General features: G+C 41.6%; 1 protein-coding gene across 1 annotated transcript in view; it reads left to right on the forward strand.

Annotated features, from left to right (window-relative positions):
• The first annotated feature begins 6 nt into the window (after window positions 1-6).
• Window positions 7-19,810, forward strand: part of VAV3 (vav 3 guanine nucleotide exchange factor) — a 436,414-nt gene continuing 416,610 nt past the window's right edge. The window contains exon 1 of the mRNA XM_010830944.1: window positions 7-210. Within this exon, the coding sequence (XP_010829246.1) occupies window positions 7-210 (204 nt within the window). The remainder of the gene's footprint in view (window positions 211-19,810) is intronic.

Raw genomic sequence — 19,810 nt, forward strand, 5'->3', positions numbered from 1 at the left:
TCGGGCATGGAGCCGTGGAAGCAATGCGCCCAGTGGCTCATCCACTGCAAGGTGCTGCCCGCCAACCACCGGGTGACCTGGGACTCGGCGCAGGTGTTTGACCTGGCCCAGACCCTCCGCGATGGAGTCCTGCTCTGCCAGCTGCTCAACAACCTCCGGGCGCACTCCATCAACCTGAAGGAGATCAACCTGAGGCCGCAGATGTCCCAGGTAACGAGGCCGGCGCGGTCGCCTCCGCCTCCAGCCGGCATCTCCCATTAATCAGCCGGCTAATGTCTTTGTGTAAATGCAAACATCTAGGTACGCTCTGTTTGCCCTGCCTTCTGCTTTGTGGTCCGCCTCGGCTTCTTGTACCTTGGCTTGACATGGTTTAGATCTTTAGTTGAATGCCAGAGCCCTGTGTCCTAAGATGGTATGAGGATTTCTTAAGGGCTTTCTGTGAGGCGGGAAAGAACAAGCTGTCCTAAGGTGCCCTTCACCTACTGGGGGTGAGTGGGTGGATGGGTGTGTGTGTGTGTTGGGCGCAACAAAAAGAGTTTGGTCTAGCTCTTTTTTAATAACGATGGGGAGGCATGGAAGGAGCTGATGGGGGTAATTGTGCCTTTAGTTCTTTTGCTTGCATTTCGTCCCCATGTTTTCTTGAAAGAGGAAGCATGACATAAATGAGGACTCTAGGAAGTGGAGGGCGTTCCGGTACCGTTATCTGTACAGGAATGACACTGGCCAAAGGGCGGAAAAGGGAGCACAACGTAGCGGCTACCCTGAAAGCCCCTGAGCTTGGGGCCAGCTGGCAAGCTTCATGGTTGTGTTTATAGCTCGTCTTAAGCCATGTGAGAAGGAGCCAGTCCAGCCTCTCTCAACAGCGGCAGGAAACGAGAAGTTTCGCTCCAGATTCCGCCTGCCTTCATTCAGTGCTTGCTCAGGTGGTATGGTGCACTCTTGGCTTCGGTGGCTGGAGCCCTTCCTGGAGGTGCCTCTTTGAGGACTTTAAAAAAAAAAAAAAAATGCAACTCTGGAAGGCTGTGTGCATCCTAAACTTGTAAGTCGCTACACAGTGGAATGGTAGTTTCTTGGTCCTGTCAGAAAGTTTTTATGCAGAAAGCTGTTAAACACAACTCAGTACATCTATTTTCTATTTTAGAGAAAAAGCCACTTTCAGAGTTTAAAAAAACACTTTCAGCTTGAAAGGGAGAGGAAACAGTTCCCTACATGATACACTTTAGCAGCACTAATCCTGAATGATACAGAGCCTCAGCTACTTAGCAACCAGAACAGTGCCTTTTACAGCAGAACTTTATATAATGCAGACTCGATATAATGTAATAATTATGTTTTTAAAGTTAGAGCACGCACATTCCTCTCTTCTGGATGTCAGCGTTTCATCAGGGCCCGTCTGCACCTCCAGTTCTGCGTACCTTGCCTGTCTACCTTCAACCTGCTGGTTAGTGGTTCCCAAGAAAGAACAGGCTTGTAAGTGGTGAGAACCATATGGTTTTAGAAATGAGATAATTTATTTCATACTTTCCCATATTCTGGGGTGGTGTTGGCTAACTCCATGAACCCCTTAAGAGTTGTCACAGTTCGGAATATCCTGTCCAAGGATTTAACAGACTTCCATTAAGCTGGAAGTTGCTGCTTTGCACAGAGTTCTCAAGGGAGCTGCAACTGATTATCCAGTCTGAAGATCCCCATTTTCCACCTGGCCTATGGCCTTAGGATGTTTTGGTCCACCAGCAGGTAGTGTGGTATGTATCCTGCAACTGAACCCTTGGGGGTTGTTCATTAAGTGGTTCTCAATAATCAAGTGTTTTTGACAGTTGATGTTCTCTCTGTTTCAACTTTCTAACCTTTACTTCAATATTAACAATGGATGAAAAATTTTTCAAATGTGTTTTTGCTCTTTGTTCTCCTTGTAGAATATAGTAGATGTAATTTAATATTTCTGACGACCAAGAATCGTCATTATAAGCATCATTAATGAAAATGGGCCTCGTACACTGCTCTAAGAACTCTATTCCCTACTGGGAATACAACAGTGAACACTTCAGGATCCTTGCCCTAAAGGAATTACTACACTATTCTATCAGATAAGTCACCATGTTATAATGAGCTGAACAGTTGAATGAGCTTCCTTAGGCTGTTGTGCTTTGGGGTTCTTAACCCTGAGCTTCCTGGGTCCAAATTCTCTGCAGTAATTTTCTATGGACATGACTTAGTGACTAAACAACAATTTTCTGTGAGTCTGGACTTCTTCCAAAAATGAACCATGGAAGGCTAGTACCTGAATACGGTGATGTCTCTTTCTGCTGTCTTCCTGATTCTTGGCCACATTGCAGAGAGAAGGTTGCTGAACAGCTGAGTGCTGCACAGGTATTATGTAAGTTGTCCTTAAATCTTTAAATGAGACTTAGTAGTGTTTTCATTAAATAATTCATTGACATACTTAATACATCTTCTGTGCCTGGCAGATACTATGCACTTAATAGGTGTTCACTTTTAGCAAAATTACTTAAAACATTTTTTTTTTTTTTTTTTTTGCTATTGTCACATTAAGGGTAAAAGGTTACACTCAAAATTCTATCAATTGCAAGGTCTACAAGTTCCTTTGGGCTGACATTTCTGCCTCTAACTACTCCTGTCTTTCTTGGTGAAGGGTCCATCTGCTTCTGGTTATAAGGCTCCTAATCTGTCAGCTCAATTCATACACTATAGTGAATAATCTAATAACTCAGTGAAACTCTGACATATGTCCCAGCAGACCTTACTCTTCTGAATTTAGAGTTGCTATTACTAGTTCTTGTGGCTTTTGCTATATCTAAGACTCATTCTGTCTACCTGGCTTAAGTTTTGTTGAAGATATTAATTTGAAATAGACTCTTTTAGCACCTGATCTTCTAAGCCAGGAAATAACTGGAGACTCTCACTTCAGAGTTTTGTGGTATTTGAGACTGTTATGAACAGATATTGACACTAGAAATTCTAGTGTATCAGTATCTTGTTTATTGCTTGTTTTTAATATTTCAGAAAGGCTAAAATGAGTAGCCTCTTTTAATAATGTTTATCTCCAATGAATGTGATTTCATCCACTCTTCTTATTTAGTCTTCTACCTTATATGTGTTAAAAAATGATAACCCTCAAATAATTAAACAATTTTAGGTCTGAATCTTGGAGTCCTAATCAACTGTCCTCCAAAATAAAATTATAAATGGGATCTAGATTCTCTTACTTAGTAATTGTTTTTGACTATGGACATCGGCCTTTTGGGGGTCTTGTATTGAAAGAAGAGAATATTCTTCAGTTCAATATAGGGTTTTTTTTTTAACTCTGATTTAGATTTTATTTTATTAAAGTGCTAAATATTAATCACAGTTACATACTTAACATATTCCTTTTATTATAAAGAATAAAAGTTAAATAAAACCCAGATGATCCATGAAAATCCACACAATCTGTGAAATCTGATCTCTGTATATATTAGACAGATTTACTTTTCATCCAAAGCAGTGTTCCAGATAGGATACCAAGGATATACATGATTCTGGAAGAGAAGAGCCTTCCTGTGCTATTTGTACTGGGGAGGTGCTTTATGGAAGACTGGGTTTTGGGCTTGATGTCACTTTTGGTGGTTAAGAAGGTCTCCATAAATGCCTGTAATCAACCACGGATGTAATGTCAGTGAAGTTATCTTAATCTTAGGGTTAGTCACTCGGTTGTATCCGATTCTTTGTGACCACATGGACTATAGCCCATCAGGGTCCTCTGTCCATGGGATTCTTCAGGCTAGAATATTGGAGTGGGTTGCCATTTCCTTCTCCAGGGGATCATCCCAACACAGGAATTGAACCTAGTTCTCCTGCATTGCAGGCAGTTTCTCTAGTCTTATTATTTTGTAATTTTGCTTTGTCTTAGGATGGTAATAACACATTTGATAAATTTACTGACCACTGTATACAGTATAGGTAAACTTTGAATTTTCTTAAAATGACTTATTCAGTTTTCAAGGGTTCCTTCAACAAATACTTTGTTCCTACTATGTGCCAGACACTGTTTTAGGTACTGGCTTGGAGCAGTAAACTCTATTAATAGAATCCCTGCCCTAAAAGGACTTATATTTTAGTGAGGAACAATAAATAAACGGCTATATAATGTGATGGGCTCTGAAGAGGTGTGAGCCTGAGTAAGGGTCTAGAGGGAAATGTGATTTGATTTTATGGAAGGTAGTCAAGAAAGGCTTCCTTTGAGGATCTGACAACTGAGCAGGACCTGAAGGGAGTGCAAGAAGGCAGAAATGTGGATGTTTGGAAGAAGCAAGTTCCTGGCAGAAGGAACACCCACGTGCTAAGGTCGTGAGGGGTATTTAAATGGCAGGTAAACTGGAGGAACGGCCAGAAGGCCAACGGCTAGAGGAGAGTAAGTATGGGAAGGAGTGGTAGGGATGAGGTCAAAGAGAAGATGGCAACTAGATTTTTAGCACTTGTGGGCTGTGGAGGACTTAAGACTTCACCCTGAGCAAAATAGGAATCACATGGCCTGATTTAATTTCAGTAGGGTCATTCTGGCTGCCGTGTTGAAAGTAGATGGCAGAGCAGCCAGGATGGAAGAGTCAGGCTCGGGCAGTCATTCCAGCAGTGATGATGGTGGCTTTGACCAGAGTGATAGCACGGCAGAGGGTGAGAAAGAATCCAGCCTTAGGTATATTTTAGAGGTAGAGCCGGCAAGGACTTATTGACAGCATCAGATGGCAGGTATGAAAGGAGCCAAGAATGGCTCCAGGGTTTCTGGCCTGGGGAACTGAACTGATGGGTTCTTCATTGACTGAGATGGAGAAGATGGGAGGTGGAGAGAAGGGGAGGATGATGTGGAGAAGATGGGAGGTGGAGGGAAGGGGAGGATAATGTGGAATTAGTTCTGTCTGAAATGTCCATCAGGCATGTAGATGCTGAGCAGGCAACTTCAGAAGTTGGAGAGATAAAGTTAAGAGTCATCAGAGTATGGATGGTATTTAAAATCCTGGCAGTGTATGGTATCACGTAGGGAGTAGTGTCCAAAGAAAAGGTCAGAGGTGTGAGCCCTGGGGCTTGCCCATGTGTCAAGGGTAGAGAGATGAGACCCTGTAGAGGAGTTGAGAGAAAATGGCCACAGGGTAGGAGGCGAAGCCAGCAGAATGTGGTTTGAGCAAATCAGGTGAATAAAGTGCTTCTAGGAGGACTGATTAGATACGTAAATGTTGTTCAAGTGAAAACAGGATTGAAGATGGACTATTAAGCAATATGAAATACTTGAGTGACCTTGGTAGAAACAGATTTGGGGTGTGATGGCCAACACTCCCCTGGAGAAGAGGGACAAATAGGGGATCTAGACCACAAGGATAGTCATGTGCTTGGGGGTAATTTTGCTGTAGAGAGAGCAGATAAATGGGATAGTGGCTACTAGGGGAAAAGAGATCAAAAGGGTTATTTTCTTATCATATAGAATTTTTATGTAATACCAATTACAAGAGCTCTTTTAGATTTAGACAAATTTTATCATATGGCACAGTTGTATATATGTGTATGTGTGGAAAAGATGTGTATGTATATAAAAAAAAAATAAGTGAAATATATGTAACCAGAAAGTGTTAGTTGCTCAGTCATGTCTGACTTTTTGTGGCCCCATGGACTGTGGCCTACCAGGCTACTCTGTCCATGGAATTTTCCAGGTAAGAAAACTGGAGTGGGTTGCCGTTACACCACGGTGGCTCAGATTGTAACAAATCTGCCCGTTGTGTGGGAGACCTGATTCGATCCCTGGGTTGGGAAGGTTCCCTGGAGAAGGGAATGGCAGCCCACTCCAGTATTCTTGCCTGGAGACTTGGACAGAGGAGCCTGGTGGGCTACAGTCCTTGGGATCGCAAAGAGTCAGAAATGACTAAGCGACTAACACATACACATATGAAATATATTTAATGTGTTCCTAAAACTTTTCATTCTGATGGCTACTCTGCTGAATATCATTTCAATTCAGTCATTGATGTCCATGTTTTTTTCCCCAACATAATATTTTTCACCGAGTACTAAGCATTGGTAATGTAGCATTTCTTAAAGAATTCACTTTTGTCCCCAGGATTTCCTTCAAAGCTCCTAACACACAGTTGGGTTTTTTTTTTTTTTTTTTTCAATTAGTATTTAGTTTATTTACAACTGATATTACAATGATTGTCTTTTTCACCTACACAGTTGGGTTTTTATGGCTGTTACTGCTTAAAGAGAAGTTTATTTCTGCTATACATAACTGTACATTGTTTGAAAACCATAATTATATTAAGATGTGCTTTCCAAATGCAAGTCTGCATCCCTATGGCCAGGTTACTGCTGTGTGAGGATTACTGGGTTATATGGTTGAGGGGAAAAAAGGGCTATCCTTGTCCGAAAAGAGTGGTGTGCCGGTACATTTTTAGCCAGTCAGTTCAGAATAATGTCATTATTTAGTCTTTCTTCTCAGGAGTCAGTAACCTCTTTGCCATTTGTTGGCTTATTCTTTTGGCCAGCATAATTTTAAATTTGACACCAATCAAGATCTTTTCATGTGAAGTAGCTCAGGCATCTTAAGCACTTTGTCTGTCTGCATACTTGATGGCTTAACCTGGGCTCTCTAGGAACCAGAGCCTGGGATAAAGGATTGGCGTGCCAAAGCTTTACTGGTAAGGTACAATCCTGTGTCTGTCAGGGTGAAGAAAATGAGATAGTGCCTTTTTTTTTTCCCTAAGATGGAGAAAATTATATCATATTTGTAATGCAAATAGGGTTGATCCAGTATAGATCACCGCTAATAGGATCCTAAGTTTCAAATACAACATACTCTTTTTTTTTTCCCCTTAAACCTGCAGTGGCAATTTGTGTTATTAACTTTCCTTCTGTCCTGAAATTCTAATTCTCACTACACTACACTCTTCTGGTTCTTTTGTATTTTTTATGTTCTTTCTTAACTTTTTTCACTGGCTTCTCTGTAAACACCTTGAGAATTTTTGAGTTTTCTATTTTGTTGCCTTTTTTTGTGTGTATCCTCTGTATTATTTCATGACACTGTGTTATTACCTCCTTTTCATACTCTGATGGACCTGGTGTTCATGATGATAGCCTATATCTGCCTATTTTATGTCCCCATCTCTGGGGTTATAGTTTCTTCATGAATAGATGGATGCATGAAGATCACATGATCAGAGTTCACCATGGAAAGTTCTTCCACAGCAGAGTGAAGGGTGAATTGGGCAGGATGGAGCTGAGTGTGAGAAGAATTCCTGCTGAAGTTCAGTCAAGCGTAGATGAGGCCGCTGGATGAGAAGGGGCTGGAGTGAAGGCACAGGGAGGAGCAAGAAAGATGAGAGATGATGAAGAGTTGTAATGGATCAGATTTGGGACCACTTAGATGCAGTGAGAGTGGAAAGTATCCAGGATGAGCTCAGGTTTTAGGCTTGGGTGACTAGGGGAATAGAGAGGAGGTGCAGATTTCAGAGAGAAGGGCATATAGACAGTTTGGATGTTGAGTTTGAAGTTGTTACCAGTTACCTTCCGTATTCTGTTTCAAGCATCCTACTCTCTTACTAATCCTTCCTTTTTGGATTATTCTACTAATACCTAAAATTCAGTAATCTTTTGAACTCTTGGTCCTACCACCTCTTCACTGCCTTCATGTCTTCATTTCCTTCCTGCTCATCTTAAATACCATGGCCATTGTAGCTACTTCCTTAGCTTCTCTTGGGTAGGGATATTCAATCTGTTTAAAATACAACCCTGGTTAAATCCAGCTCTCCACTTTCTGCCTGTAGCTCAGCTGCTGAACCCAGTGGAGGAAAACCTATGCCTCCTACGTGCACTAACTTTAAATTCCACATCCCTGTCCTCAGGTAGGTGACTCAGCCACCTGATTACATTTCTCTAGACCACACATTCTCAAAGTATGATCTGGAGACTTCTGTGAAAGTTAAAGTCACTCAGTCGTGTCCGACTCTTTGTGATTGCATGGACTATACAGTCCATGGAATTCTCCAGGCCAGAATACTGGAGTGGGTAGCCTTTCCCTTCTCCAGGGGATCTTCCCAACCCAGGGACTGAACCCGGGTCTCCTGCATTGCAGGCGGATTCTTTACCAGCTGAGTCACAAGGGAAGCCCAAGAATAATGGAGTGGATAGCCTATTCCTTCTCTAGTGGATCTTCCCAACCTAGGAATCAAACCAGGGCCTCCTGAATTGCAGGTGGGTTCTTTACCAACTGAGTTATGAGGGAGACTTCTGATAGCCCCTCAAATGCTTTTAGTTTTTCCCTAAGGTCAAACTTTTAAAAATAATATTAAGACATTATTTGCCTTTTCTCACTCTCATTTTCTCACAGGTGTATAGTGGAGTTTTCCCCAAGCTACATGCTGCTGTCATTGCTGTGGTTGTATGTTTGTGTATATGTTAAAGATTTCTCCGTTTTAAAGTTCCAATATGTTAGGTTTTGATAGATAAACTCCCAAACACAAAAGCTACTGAGGATTCTCAATAATTATGTTGTTAGGAGTATAACGGGGTACTGAGACCAATTGGAAAACCTCCCTAGACCATTCAGTCTCTGACTCTCCCAGATGCCTATTTGGTACCTTTTCTTCTTGAACCTCCATATCCATTCTTCCTCTCAACTTGGTGATCTTGCTTCCTACTCCTCTGAGAAAACAGACACAGTCAGAGGAGAGTTTCTTCAGGCTCCCACCTTCCTGCATCTAACCCGTAGACGATGCTTTCTCTCGTGTTCTGTGGATGACTTATCAGTGCTCTTAGCAAAGGCCAGCCCTCCTTCACCCTATCTGTGCGCTTTCCTATGTCTTTTATTGTCTCCTGGATCTTTCTGTTGGCATGCACAGGATGCGTTTTCAAGATAGAGACACAAAGACTTGCCCATGACCGTCGGGAGTGATGGAGAGTGAGTAAGGACTCCTAAAGCTTAACCTGAACAACTAGGGCAGGTCTGCCGTCTACCTCCTTATAACTGTTTAATGGTTTCCTATGGACCATGGGATAAAATCCAAGCTCCTCAGTAAGCACTTAGGGGCCCATGGGCTGTACTGCTTCATGTCTGAAAGCTTTCTCAACTCTGCTCCTGACCTTTCTGTGGCTTCTCAAATGAACTGTGCTGTTAAATGTCTCTCTGCCTTTGCGTTTGCCCATTTCTCCACGTGAAATGCCCTTTCTCATTAGTCTGAGTGAAGATTTGGTTCAAGGGCACTTTGCAGTGAGGGTCACCCTACCCCTCCCACGTGTGTGGCTTACTTACTGCTTTGTGCCACACTGTACAGTGTACAGGGGTGGAGGGCAGCATTCCTGGCACTGTTTTGCAAGCTTTTTCTTATCTTTATCCCTTCCATGCTGTGAGCCTGCTTGAGGCTATCATAGGCTTTTTCATTTATATACATCTCTAGAATTTGACCCAGGGACTCATACGTTTCTTGCATACATAAGTAGGCATTAGTGAAACTTATTGATGTATTTATGAAACTCACTCTTTACTACCTTGTCAAACACACCTGTATAAAATGTAATACTATGTGCTGAGCACTATGTCATTACAAACCAGAAACATCTGTTCCTTAAGCAGCATTACTAACAGTAGCAGATAACATTACTCTGCTACATACTGCTGCTTTCCCCCTGACTGACTACCAGAAAGTGCCTGAACCTGTCTGTCCTTCAACTTCTTCATCTCCAAAACAGACTTAATAAAAGACCCTACCTAGAGTTCTTTTGAACTAGAGTGGTTGAAAGGACCAAATGAACTAATTATCCCTGTGTTTGGCACATAACAAATGCTCAATAAATGTTAACTACGTTTACGATGATTATTACTACTGCTTTTGCAGAAACATGCCAGGCAATGTATTAACACTGCTCACATTATCTCAGCCAGTCATCACAGCACCAGGAGAGGGACACTGCTGTTCATCCTCGTGATACTCTTCAAGGCTAAGAAGAGTTAGTAACTTGTCCTAACAAGTAGTTCATGATAGAGGCAAGATTAGAATGAAAACATTTAAAGTGAACTGCGATCCCAATTGCAAGGCTATTGGCAAATTTGAAAGTGAGCTATGAGGAATTTTTCTTTTTTTCCTCTGTCTTTTGCTCTTGTGGCATTCCTGCGGAAGAATGTTCTGATTGATTCTGTGGCTCTTGAACATAGCACCGCCATATGAATTTGCATGGTGAGTAGCAACTTTGGTTTAGGGTATTGAATCGGGGTTCCCTGGTGGCTCAAAGGTAAAGAATCCGGCTGCCAATGTGGGAGATGCAAGTTTGATCCCTGGGTCCAGAAGGTCCCCAGGAGAAGGAAATGGTAACCAGCTGTAGTATTCTTGCTTGGGAAATCCCATGGACAGAGGAGCCTGGCAGTCTATAGTCCATGGAGTTGCAAGAGAATCAGACAGGACTTAGTGACTAAACAACAGTTGAATGTATCAACTGGATGGTTTTATCCATATTTTTCACATGTATCAGTGTAAAATGGGAGAGAGGCTTTTGACAGGTATTTGATGGGGAAAGGAAACAAAGGCAGAAAAGCTGAGGAAAGGTAACAAGAGGAAAGGAGACAATGAGTGTATAGCAGGTCCTTTCTGGCCTTTTAACACCGGGCCTTGTGACAGCTGGTTCTCAGGATGTAGTTTAATGCCCTGCTCTTGAGTGGGGTCAGGACTGCTCACATTTCCCTGGGCAGAATACCATTGTTTACATGGCATGTTTTCACATGATTATTCCTCCCCGCTTCCCCCACCCTCCATATTATAACCATTCTTCTTATAAATTCACAGACATCTATTGTTAGCTGTTATTTGGAATATTATATCCCACTCTTGTTTCTTTTCCCCCTGTTAACACAGACCCTGCTTGGAATTAAGGACAGTCACAAATTTACGTTCTGCCTTTCCCCAGTCATGAGCATTTAATGGACAGAAGCATGGCCAGAGAAGTAGTAGCTACTTCTGATTTTCATGGAAAACTATTTTCAAATTGTACTTTGTGCTGCTGTCTGAATGTGCTTTCAAAATATGTGTTGCAAGAAGTGTAGTCAGCTTCTCAGTGGCTTGCTTAACAGGAAGCCGGCAGCATATGCTGCTCACATGGGAGTTCTCTAAAGGGTCAATTAATATGGAATATTTAATGAAACACTTGATACTCACCTTCCATGATTTTCAAAGTGCTTGTCCTAAAATAGATCTGTAACAGCTGGTCTGAAAAAACAAGCATCATGCCTCTGTGCCCAGTAATGTCAGGAGCCTTTTCCTGGGGGTGTGGGGTGGGGTGGTTTAATGAAAAGACTTCAGGCCACAAGTCAGGAGACCCAGGTTCTGGCCCCATCTCTGTCTCTGACATGTGGCCTTAGCAAATAGCTGCTTCTCTTTGTCTCCACCTTCCATACTTAAAGCAATGATAGAAAATAGTTACATATATGGTAATTGGTAAAAAGCAGCTAAATTTTTTTACACATACTTAGATTTCATTTAATCTTTCACAAGGAGAGCTTTGGGACCAGCCAGAAATATTTGAATCCTACCTCTGGCACTTAACTTTTCCCAAGTTCATAAAATTGTTAGTTTCCTTGCTGAGTCTCAATTTCCTCCTATAATAGGCTAGAAATAGTAAAAATCTACTTTGCAGGATTGTGGTGAGAATTCAGTAATATATGTAAAATGTCTGGGTATAGTAAGTATTCAGCAAGATTTTATTTCCTTCCTCCTCCCCTTACCTCCTTGATCCTCTTAGGTCTAAGACGCAGGAAGAACAAGATCTTATCTCTGCTTTGCAGAGAAGGAAATTGAGATGTGCAGTGGCTGAAGGACTTTTCTCAAGGTCACAGACAGGAAGTGGTAAAGACAGGACTTGAGTCCAGCTGTCCTAATTCCAAATTCAGTGAAGTTTCCTGTTCCTGGTGCTTAGCTTAGCTGATGGATGGTGAATTGCAGGAGCTCGGAGAAAGCAAGGCCTACTCTGAAAACGTAAAGTGACATTATTATGTTGGTACTGAAGTTTTCTGTGTTTAAAATAGAAGCATTTAACATAGTAAAAGCAGTTTTCAGTCATTTTAGAGTCTGATTATCTAGTTTGTGGATTATTTGCTTTTTGGTAATTTCAGAGCTCTTCTGCTTTCTGTTTGGTTCTGTTTTCATGGGAATTTGTACATATGACTGATTGATGAATCAAATTATCCCTTTGTCTGCTAAATATTGGGCTTTGTAGTAGATGCTTAGGATTCGAAGGTGAATAAAAGTCAGTCCCTGACCCTGTGTTGCTTTCAGTCTAGAGCATGGATTTTACCTCGGACGTGCCCTTATAAGACAGGGGGATGGGAAGGGATTCGTGAGTTAGAATGATGGACATGGCAAATATCTGGTAGGTGAGTGATGCTCTTTTGGATGCACTGTTAATTTGCTGATGTGCAGGGCATGACATTAATGGCACAAAGTGGATTGCGTGTGTGCCTGGCTCATGGTATTTCTTTTCATAGACATTTATCTAGTGCCTCCCCCTGTGTGCAGGGCACTGAAGGCATACAGGTAAATTATAGGGAGTTTCTGCTTTTGAGGGGCTGGGAGAAAGCAGGTTTGATCTTGGAGGGAGGCCTTTGCAAAAATGCAGACAGAAGGTAAGTCACTGGATGCCACAAGGTCAGTGCAAAAGTGCACGCAACTGGGTGAGACGAGACGAGACGAGACCAGGAAGAGGACAGATGCGAGTGGTTACTAGAGAGGAAGAAGGTTTGTGAAAGAAAACTGGGTGGGGTGTGTGTGTGAGAGACAGAGGATGTGGAGGCCTGCTCGCTCTCCCTCTAACCTCCTGGCTGGCCACCTCTCCCGCCCTCACACCTGTCTGAACCCTTCTTCATCCTCCCTGTGCTCTTTAGTTGATTGACCACTCCTCCTTCCCTGGTCCATTTGCCCCTGGCCGTGTACTCCTCAGTCCGGTCTGGATCTGCAGCCAGCCGCTTTCACCCAGACTCCCTTCGCCTCTGTGACCTCAGAGGGGCTTTCCTGGAGCCCCCTGCTCCATAGGCTTTCCTGTTCTCGCATGTGAGCTGAAGAGAGCTGCTGAAGTCAGCACCGCAGCCTGCGTTCACTGTCCAGCTTCACTGTGGCCTGATGCTTCTTTTCTCACCGCTTTGTAATACCTCATGTTCTGGCTTCCTCTCATTCCCACTTCAGACTCCAGTCTGCTAAAGACAGACTCCCTGAGTCCCCGACTTTCCCCCAGTCCCTGCAAGTTCACCTGGCTCTCACCATGACCACCCAACCCTCCTGAACTTGTCCTTGGCCCAGTCCATCGTATCCACTCCCTGTGATGGTGACCATTATCACTGTTACGAGAGGGAGTGATTGTCGTGAACAGTTTTTGGCCTTCTGACTCCCAAGAGAGGAATTGGGGTCTCGAAGGGAATATTTAATCAATGAAAATCCCCGAGGGAACCAGGTGTTATGAAAACTTTGATTCTGAGAAGTTTAGCACTCTGCATGAGCAGTACTTCTTTTGGTTTGTGGTCTGCAGAACCCAGTGGTGTGTTTGAGTGAACATCAACTGACAAACCAGAAGCTCCCAAGTCATTCTTGTCATTTCCCAGCAGGACTGAGGCTGCATGTCCCCCCTTGTAAACAGTTCACAGTGTCTGCTTATTTTAGTGAGCCTTTTTTTAATGGTAATGTTATCTTTCAATTAGTGCAACTTCCACTTAATCACATATGTGGTGCCTAACAAAGGAAAGTAGATCTAGAATTATTGATCACTTACTGATACTCCAAAGTGCAGATTTAGCAGATGATTATTAAATTCCCTGGCATTTGACTTGCACATATGAAAAAGCATTTGTTGGCTAGTTAAAGTTTGTTAGCTTAGTTCGTAGTCAGCCACACAAGAAATGCTTGACTTCAGCTTTTTGAAGTTGAATGACAGAGTACTTGAAAATAGAACCTTGCATTTGCCCATAAACTATACTTGGAGATTCAGTGGAATATAAGTCATTCATCTGCAGTGAAGAGGAAGTAGGTACTGAGATTTCTGGAGCTCAGAATGAGCACCTACATGAAAGATTTTGGTGCCTCCAGAGACAGTGTTTAAGGAAAGAATGTGATATAATTATTGTTTATCTGTTTCATCCTGATAAATTCTAGAACATGAAGCTGGATTCTTGAGCATATTGATGCAGCAGCCCTGATAGTAAAGCTTAATCTTTTAAAATATATGGTTATATTTAATGACCTTAGTTAAGAGAAAAGTAGTAAAATTTGGTAAAGGATTTAATTTTTCCCTTCAATGTTTAGTAAATGATTCACCGGTTTAAATGATATATATAAATTCTCACCTAGCTAGCACTAAGCTTTTTGGTATCCTCGCTTATTTGATAACTACCTAAAGCCCTCCTGGGTTTTCTATAAAATAAGCTAAGTAAAAAAGTGCACTTAAAAATAATAATAAATAATACTAATAAAGCCCTTCTCTACAGAAGAAGAGGGAAAATGAATTTCTTAAACTCCATGTACTTGCAATAAGCTAAATGTAATTTATGTAATCATTAGGAAGAGTTCCTAGATTCTGACTTCAAGGCTGAGGACCTTTAATTTACTCCCTATTCTAATACGTGGCATTGTGTAGTAGAAAGCACGTGGGCCTTGGAGCCATCAGCCTGGCTTTGAACCCTAGCTATGCTACTTACAACCTTAGGCAACTTAATAACTCTGATCTTGGGTTTCCACATTTATTAAATAGAGATAATACCTATTTGCAGTGTTGTAAGGATTAAATTAAAGTCATGCATATTTTATTTGGCACTTGGAAGATACTCAATAAATGTAGATTCCATTCCTTTCATTAAGCCTTTTTTTTTCCCCCTCCAAGTTCAAGGAGATTACAAGTTGCAAGTTAAAATGAGAAAAGAGAACTGAAAGTTAGGCCAGGAGTCAAAACTGTAAATCATGGACTCAGGAGCTCATAAACCACGTGCATCTTGGACTATGGAGAATGCAGCCAAACTAATTAACATACTGCATAAGGCTCAGGTGAAGGATGGTTCTGTGTGAATCGACCATTATAGTAACTGATTTTATTTTTCAAAGAGTTATACGGTTGTGGAGCTGGAAGACGCCTCAGAGGTAATTGTAGTTCAGCTCCTTCATTTTAAAAATGATCAGTCTAAGACCCCTAATATATGCATCAGTTTTCCCAAGTTTACTTGGTTTCCTGAATCATAGCACATTATTTTTTTTCTCAGATCACAATGCTAATAATGACCCAGAACTTCAAGATAAGTTTAAATTGTATTATTCCTTAAAAACAAACCAGAAAAACTCTCTAAGATTGGAAAGTGACTGAGTTCAGAATTGCTTATGTGAGGTACTTATTATGAAGATCTTATTCACTCCCATCCATCTATCAGTCCATTCATTGGACAGAATAGTAAAGGGGAATCAGTGAGAATGGGGAGCACAAGATCTCAGGCTTTGGAACTCAGAATGTCCTGAGAGAATTGACAAAAGCATTGAGAAATGATTAAATAAGAAAAGTTGTGAAGTCAAAGATCTCATGCTTCAAAGAGCAAATTCTATCCAGAAATTTAGCCATCCAGAATTACTCAGCTCCTAAGAGAGCTGAGCTTTTGCCATTTCAAAAGAGATATCACAGATGTGTCCCAAATTGCCAAGAATATGGATATTCATTAATGGTGGCACAAAAGCATTATTTCTCTTAGACTCTGAGTTCCATGGGATTGGGGACCATTTGTTCAACTTTATGTTCCCAAGTCATACATGGTACAGAGTGAGTGCTCGTATGAATGGCTGTTGCATGACTATTTAATAACATTAGCCTTAATGTTGCTTGGACAAGAATGCCAGATATTATTCTGTCCTTCATTTTAATCACAGAATGCAAAAAAATATAATTCTACCAATTGTGTTGCAGTGGGAGGCAGTGTGGTTTATTGAAAAAATATGAACTTTAGTATCAGATTGGCCTGGGTTCACACCATACCACCTGGGCTGTGGCTATAGGCAAATCCCGTAATCTCTCACCATCTTAGTTGTCTTTCTTGTGAAATAAGATTCTTCCTGCAGAGTGGTGCAAAGAGCAAGTAAATTCTGTTGGGCAAAACAGCCAGCACAGTACTAGGACATAGTAGGCACTTAGTAATAATGGGAGGTCCTCTGTCTCCCACCCTATGTAATCTTTTCTTGATACAGGGCTTTTCCTACAGCTTTTTGAATGGATAACCTTTTGTTAGCCTTTGCAAATTTTTATTTTCTGTTGTATTCTGTCTTTCTGCAGATGTTTTCTTTAGGTCAGTTGAATCCAAGCTTTAGAATATTGTGGCTTAAATGTGATTTAATATGTATAGTTTTATCTATCTATTGGTGATTTCTCCTATGACAACTGTGATATAACAAGAGGTCTATATTGAAATTGGGAGACCTTCATTGAAATTCTCGTGCTGTCACTAACCAGCTTTCTGATCTCTGAGTCTTAGTTTGTTCAATTTCTCTGAACCTCCATTTCCTCTGATAATCAGGGAGTGGCATTTATAGTGAAGAGAACATGGGTTTTAGAGTCCTGATTTTGATGTGGTACTGATTAGCTGTAGGGTCTAGGGCAGCTCTTTGGCCTCTCTATTCTTTCAGCTGCCTGTAGAGAACAGCACCGTCTACTCTGTATGTTGTTAGGGTATTTGTTAGGTGAGATGATATATGACAGGTTCCTTCCTCAGAGCTTTGCACATTCAGTTCAGTTCAGTCGCTCAGTCGTGTCCGACTCTTTGTGACCCCATGAATTGCAGCACGCCAGGCCTCCCTGTCCATCACCAACTCCCGGAGTTCACTCAAACTCATGTCCATCGAGTCAGTGATGCCATCCAGCCATCTCATCCTCTGTCGTCCCCTTCTCCTGCCCCCAATCCCTCCCAGCATCAGAGTCTTTTCCAATGAGTCAACTCTTCGCATGAGGTGGCCAAAGAACTGGAGTTTCAGCTTCATCATCATTCCTTCCAAAGAAATCCCAGGGCTGATCTCCTTCAGAATGGACTGGTTGGATCTCCTTGCAGACCAGGGAACTCTCAAGAGTCTTCTCCAACACCACAGTTCAAAAGCATCAATTCTTTGGCGCTCAGCTTTCTTCACAGTCCAACTCTCACATCCATACACGATCACAGGAAAAACCATAGCCTTGACTAGACGGACCTTTGTTGGCAAAGTAATGTCTCTGCATTTCAATATGCACATTAGAGAGAGGTAATAACAGTTCTTCAACTAAATGCAGTTATGGTTGGTATTATTAATGCCAGTTTCCCTAGATGCTTGAGAAATTCATTAAGATAACTTAATCATTACAGCTGAAGAACTTGAGCAAAGACTGAATCCTTTTTCAGGATCACATAGAAAGTAATACTGGAGTAGTATGTAGCTGTGAACATGATGATGAGTCCTCTCCTGTTTACATAATTGTCACTTGGGTTACTTACAGATCTCTCTCTCTCTCTTAGTTTCATCTATGTTTTAAAATTTATGTTTTATTGAAGTACAGTTGATTTGCCAGTGTTGTGCTAATATGCTATGTAACAAAGTGACTTAGTTTTATACATAAGCATTCTTTTTAAAATATTCTTTTCCATTATGGTATATCCCGGGAGCTTGGCTATAATTCCAGTTCTTTTCTTTTATAAATGGTATGATTATAAATGCCCTTGTACAGATTATTCCTCTTTCCCTGCTTGGATTATTTCCTTCAGCTTTATTTTCCAAAATGAAGTTTTCAGGTCAAAGGATATAAAACATTCTTGCAGTTCTTATTAACATACTGTCAGATGGTTTGTAGAGAAATATTTCTAATGGACAAAGAAAGGGCAAGACTTCAAAGTCTTCGTTGAAAACAAGGACTTTGGTGTCATTTAGATTTGATTCATATATCAGCTGCTTATTGCTAAATGAGCAAATGACTTGACCTGACTAAGTCTGTTTTTTCACCTGTAAAATGGGTGATAAGTAGCTGTGCTGTGAGCTGTGCTAAGTTGTTATGTCCAACTCTTTGCGATCCCATGGACTGTAGCCTGCCAGGACCCTCTGTCCATGAGATCCTCCAGGCAAGAATACTGGAGTGGCTTGCCATGCTGTCCTCCAGGGGATCTTCCTGACCTTGGGATCAAACTCACGTCTCTTGTGTCTCTTGCATTGGCAGGTGGGTTCTTCATCGCTATAAGTAGCTGCCTCACGGTAACTGTCAAGTATTTGTCTGTGGAAGGTGTTGAGTGCTCACCCTTCACCATCTGTCTTGAGTCCATTTGTGTTCCTCCCCAACTCCCGTCCGCTCTCACTTGGCCCTCTGCCTCCTCCAACTTGGCGTATACTCTGATGGTCTGTCTATGCCAGTGCATTCTCCTACTGTCTTCAACCTTGAAAAAAGGATCCTTAAATCTGATCACATGAACCCTTTCATTACTCTTAGAAAGCTTCCCATGCTCTGAGGGTGAAGTCCAGAACCCTGAATAGGGTCCCTTGTGATCTTCCCTTCCATCCTCAGTCTCCCTCTTTCTTGCTCATTCTATTATAGCCATGTTGGTAAATATTTTTCCACTACCAGAATTTGTCACCACTTCTTTTTCTTCTAGATTTGAAACTTGCCATTTGTCTTGTTTCTTGGTTTTTAAGTTTTCCTGTTGTGTAGCTCATCATTGGTAGAGATCTTTGCTTAAAGACTGATTTTTTTTTCCCCCAGTAGACCTAAGCCTTGTGATGGCAGGGCCCAGTGAGATTTTATTCACTGCTAAATTCCTGGGGACCAGCACAGAGCCCAGCATGGAGCACTCAGTAAATCTTTAGGAATGTATAATAGTAACTTATTATTAGCAATGATCACAACAGAGAAGAATCTTAGGTCTAATTTGTTAAAAGCGTTTGTGATTTCAAATTGCTCTATGAAATTAAATGTCTAGGGGTTTTCCAAGGGCCTTTATAAAACTCGCATGTATCTTGTAATTAAGATCTTGCCTGCTTTTTTTCTTATATAATCTTTCATGTCAGTGAGGGCAAGTCCGAAGAGAAGAGGGCACATTCTTGTGTCAAACTTAGTTTAATATCTGGCAATCTTTCATCTTTGCCAACATCTTCATCCAAGACCTGTAATAGCATTACCTGAGCCATCTGGGAGGCTTGGCACAGAACCATCTTGAGCCAAACAGCAGAAGAACTTGATGCCGAAGATGAACATTCCTAAGAGATTGGATTATATTCGGTCTGTTTCCTTGCGATTGAGACCTCCTACCGTTTTGGCTTGTATCTCTTAGGAGTGCAAGCTACTTAATATGATGCTGTTAACTTCCGCAAGTGTAAAGCCATATTTTGTTCATTCAGAAGCAGAGTTCATTCTTTCAGTTGATTGAACTCATACTAAATTCAAACTCTAATTAGGTGCGGAATGTATAACAAACAGCTGAAGTTATAGGAGGGGTCTATTTTGCACGATCATCTCCTTTCCTATACTTTGTTTCCCTGTGGAAGAACTTCTGTTAACGTGTTAGAGGAACACCTGGCTCTATGTGACTCAGCCTCTTCTGGATCTGCTCTTTGAGACCTGCTTACTTGCAGAGAGGGTGATGTTTTTCTGTTGTCCTCTCATATATTGGGTAGACTAAACAGAGCAGCTGCTGGCCTCAAGGAGGGGGAGGCTTACAGTATTTTTTGGAGGTAGAGGGGAACAGGAGGAGAACTTGCATGCTTCAGCCACACTTTCCAGTGTATATTAGCTTTTATCAATGAATAGTTCCCATTTACATCTTATT

The sequence above is a fragment of the Bison bison genome, unplaced genomic scaffold, assembly GCF_000754665.1.
Source record: "Bison bison bison isolate TAMUID 2011002044 unplaced genomic scaffold, Bison_UMD1.0 scf7180017864519, whole genome shotgun sequence".
Classification (NCBI taxonomy): Eukaryota; Metazoa; Chordata; class Mammalia; order Artiodactyla; family Bovidae; genus Bison; species Bison bison.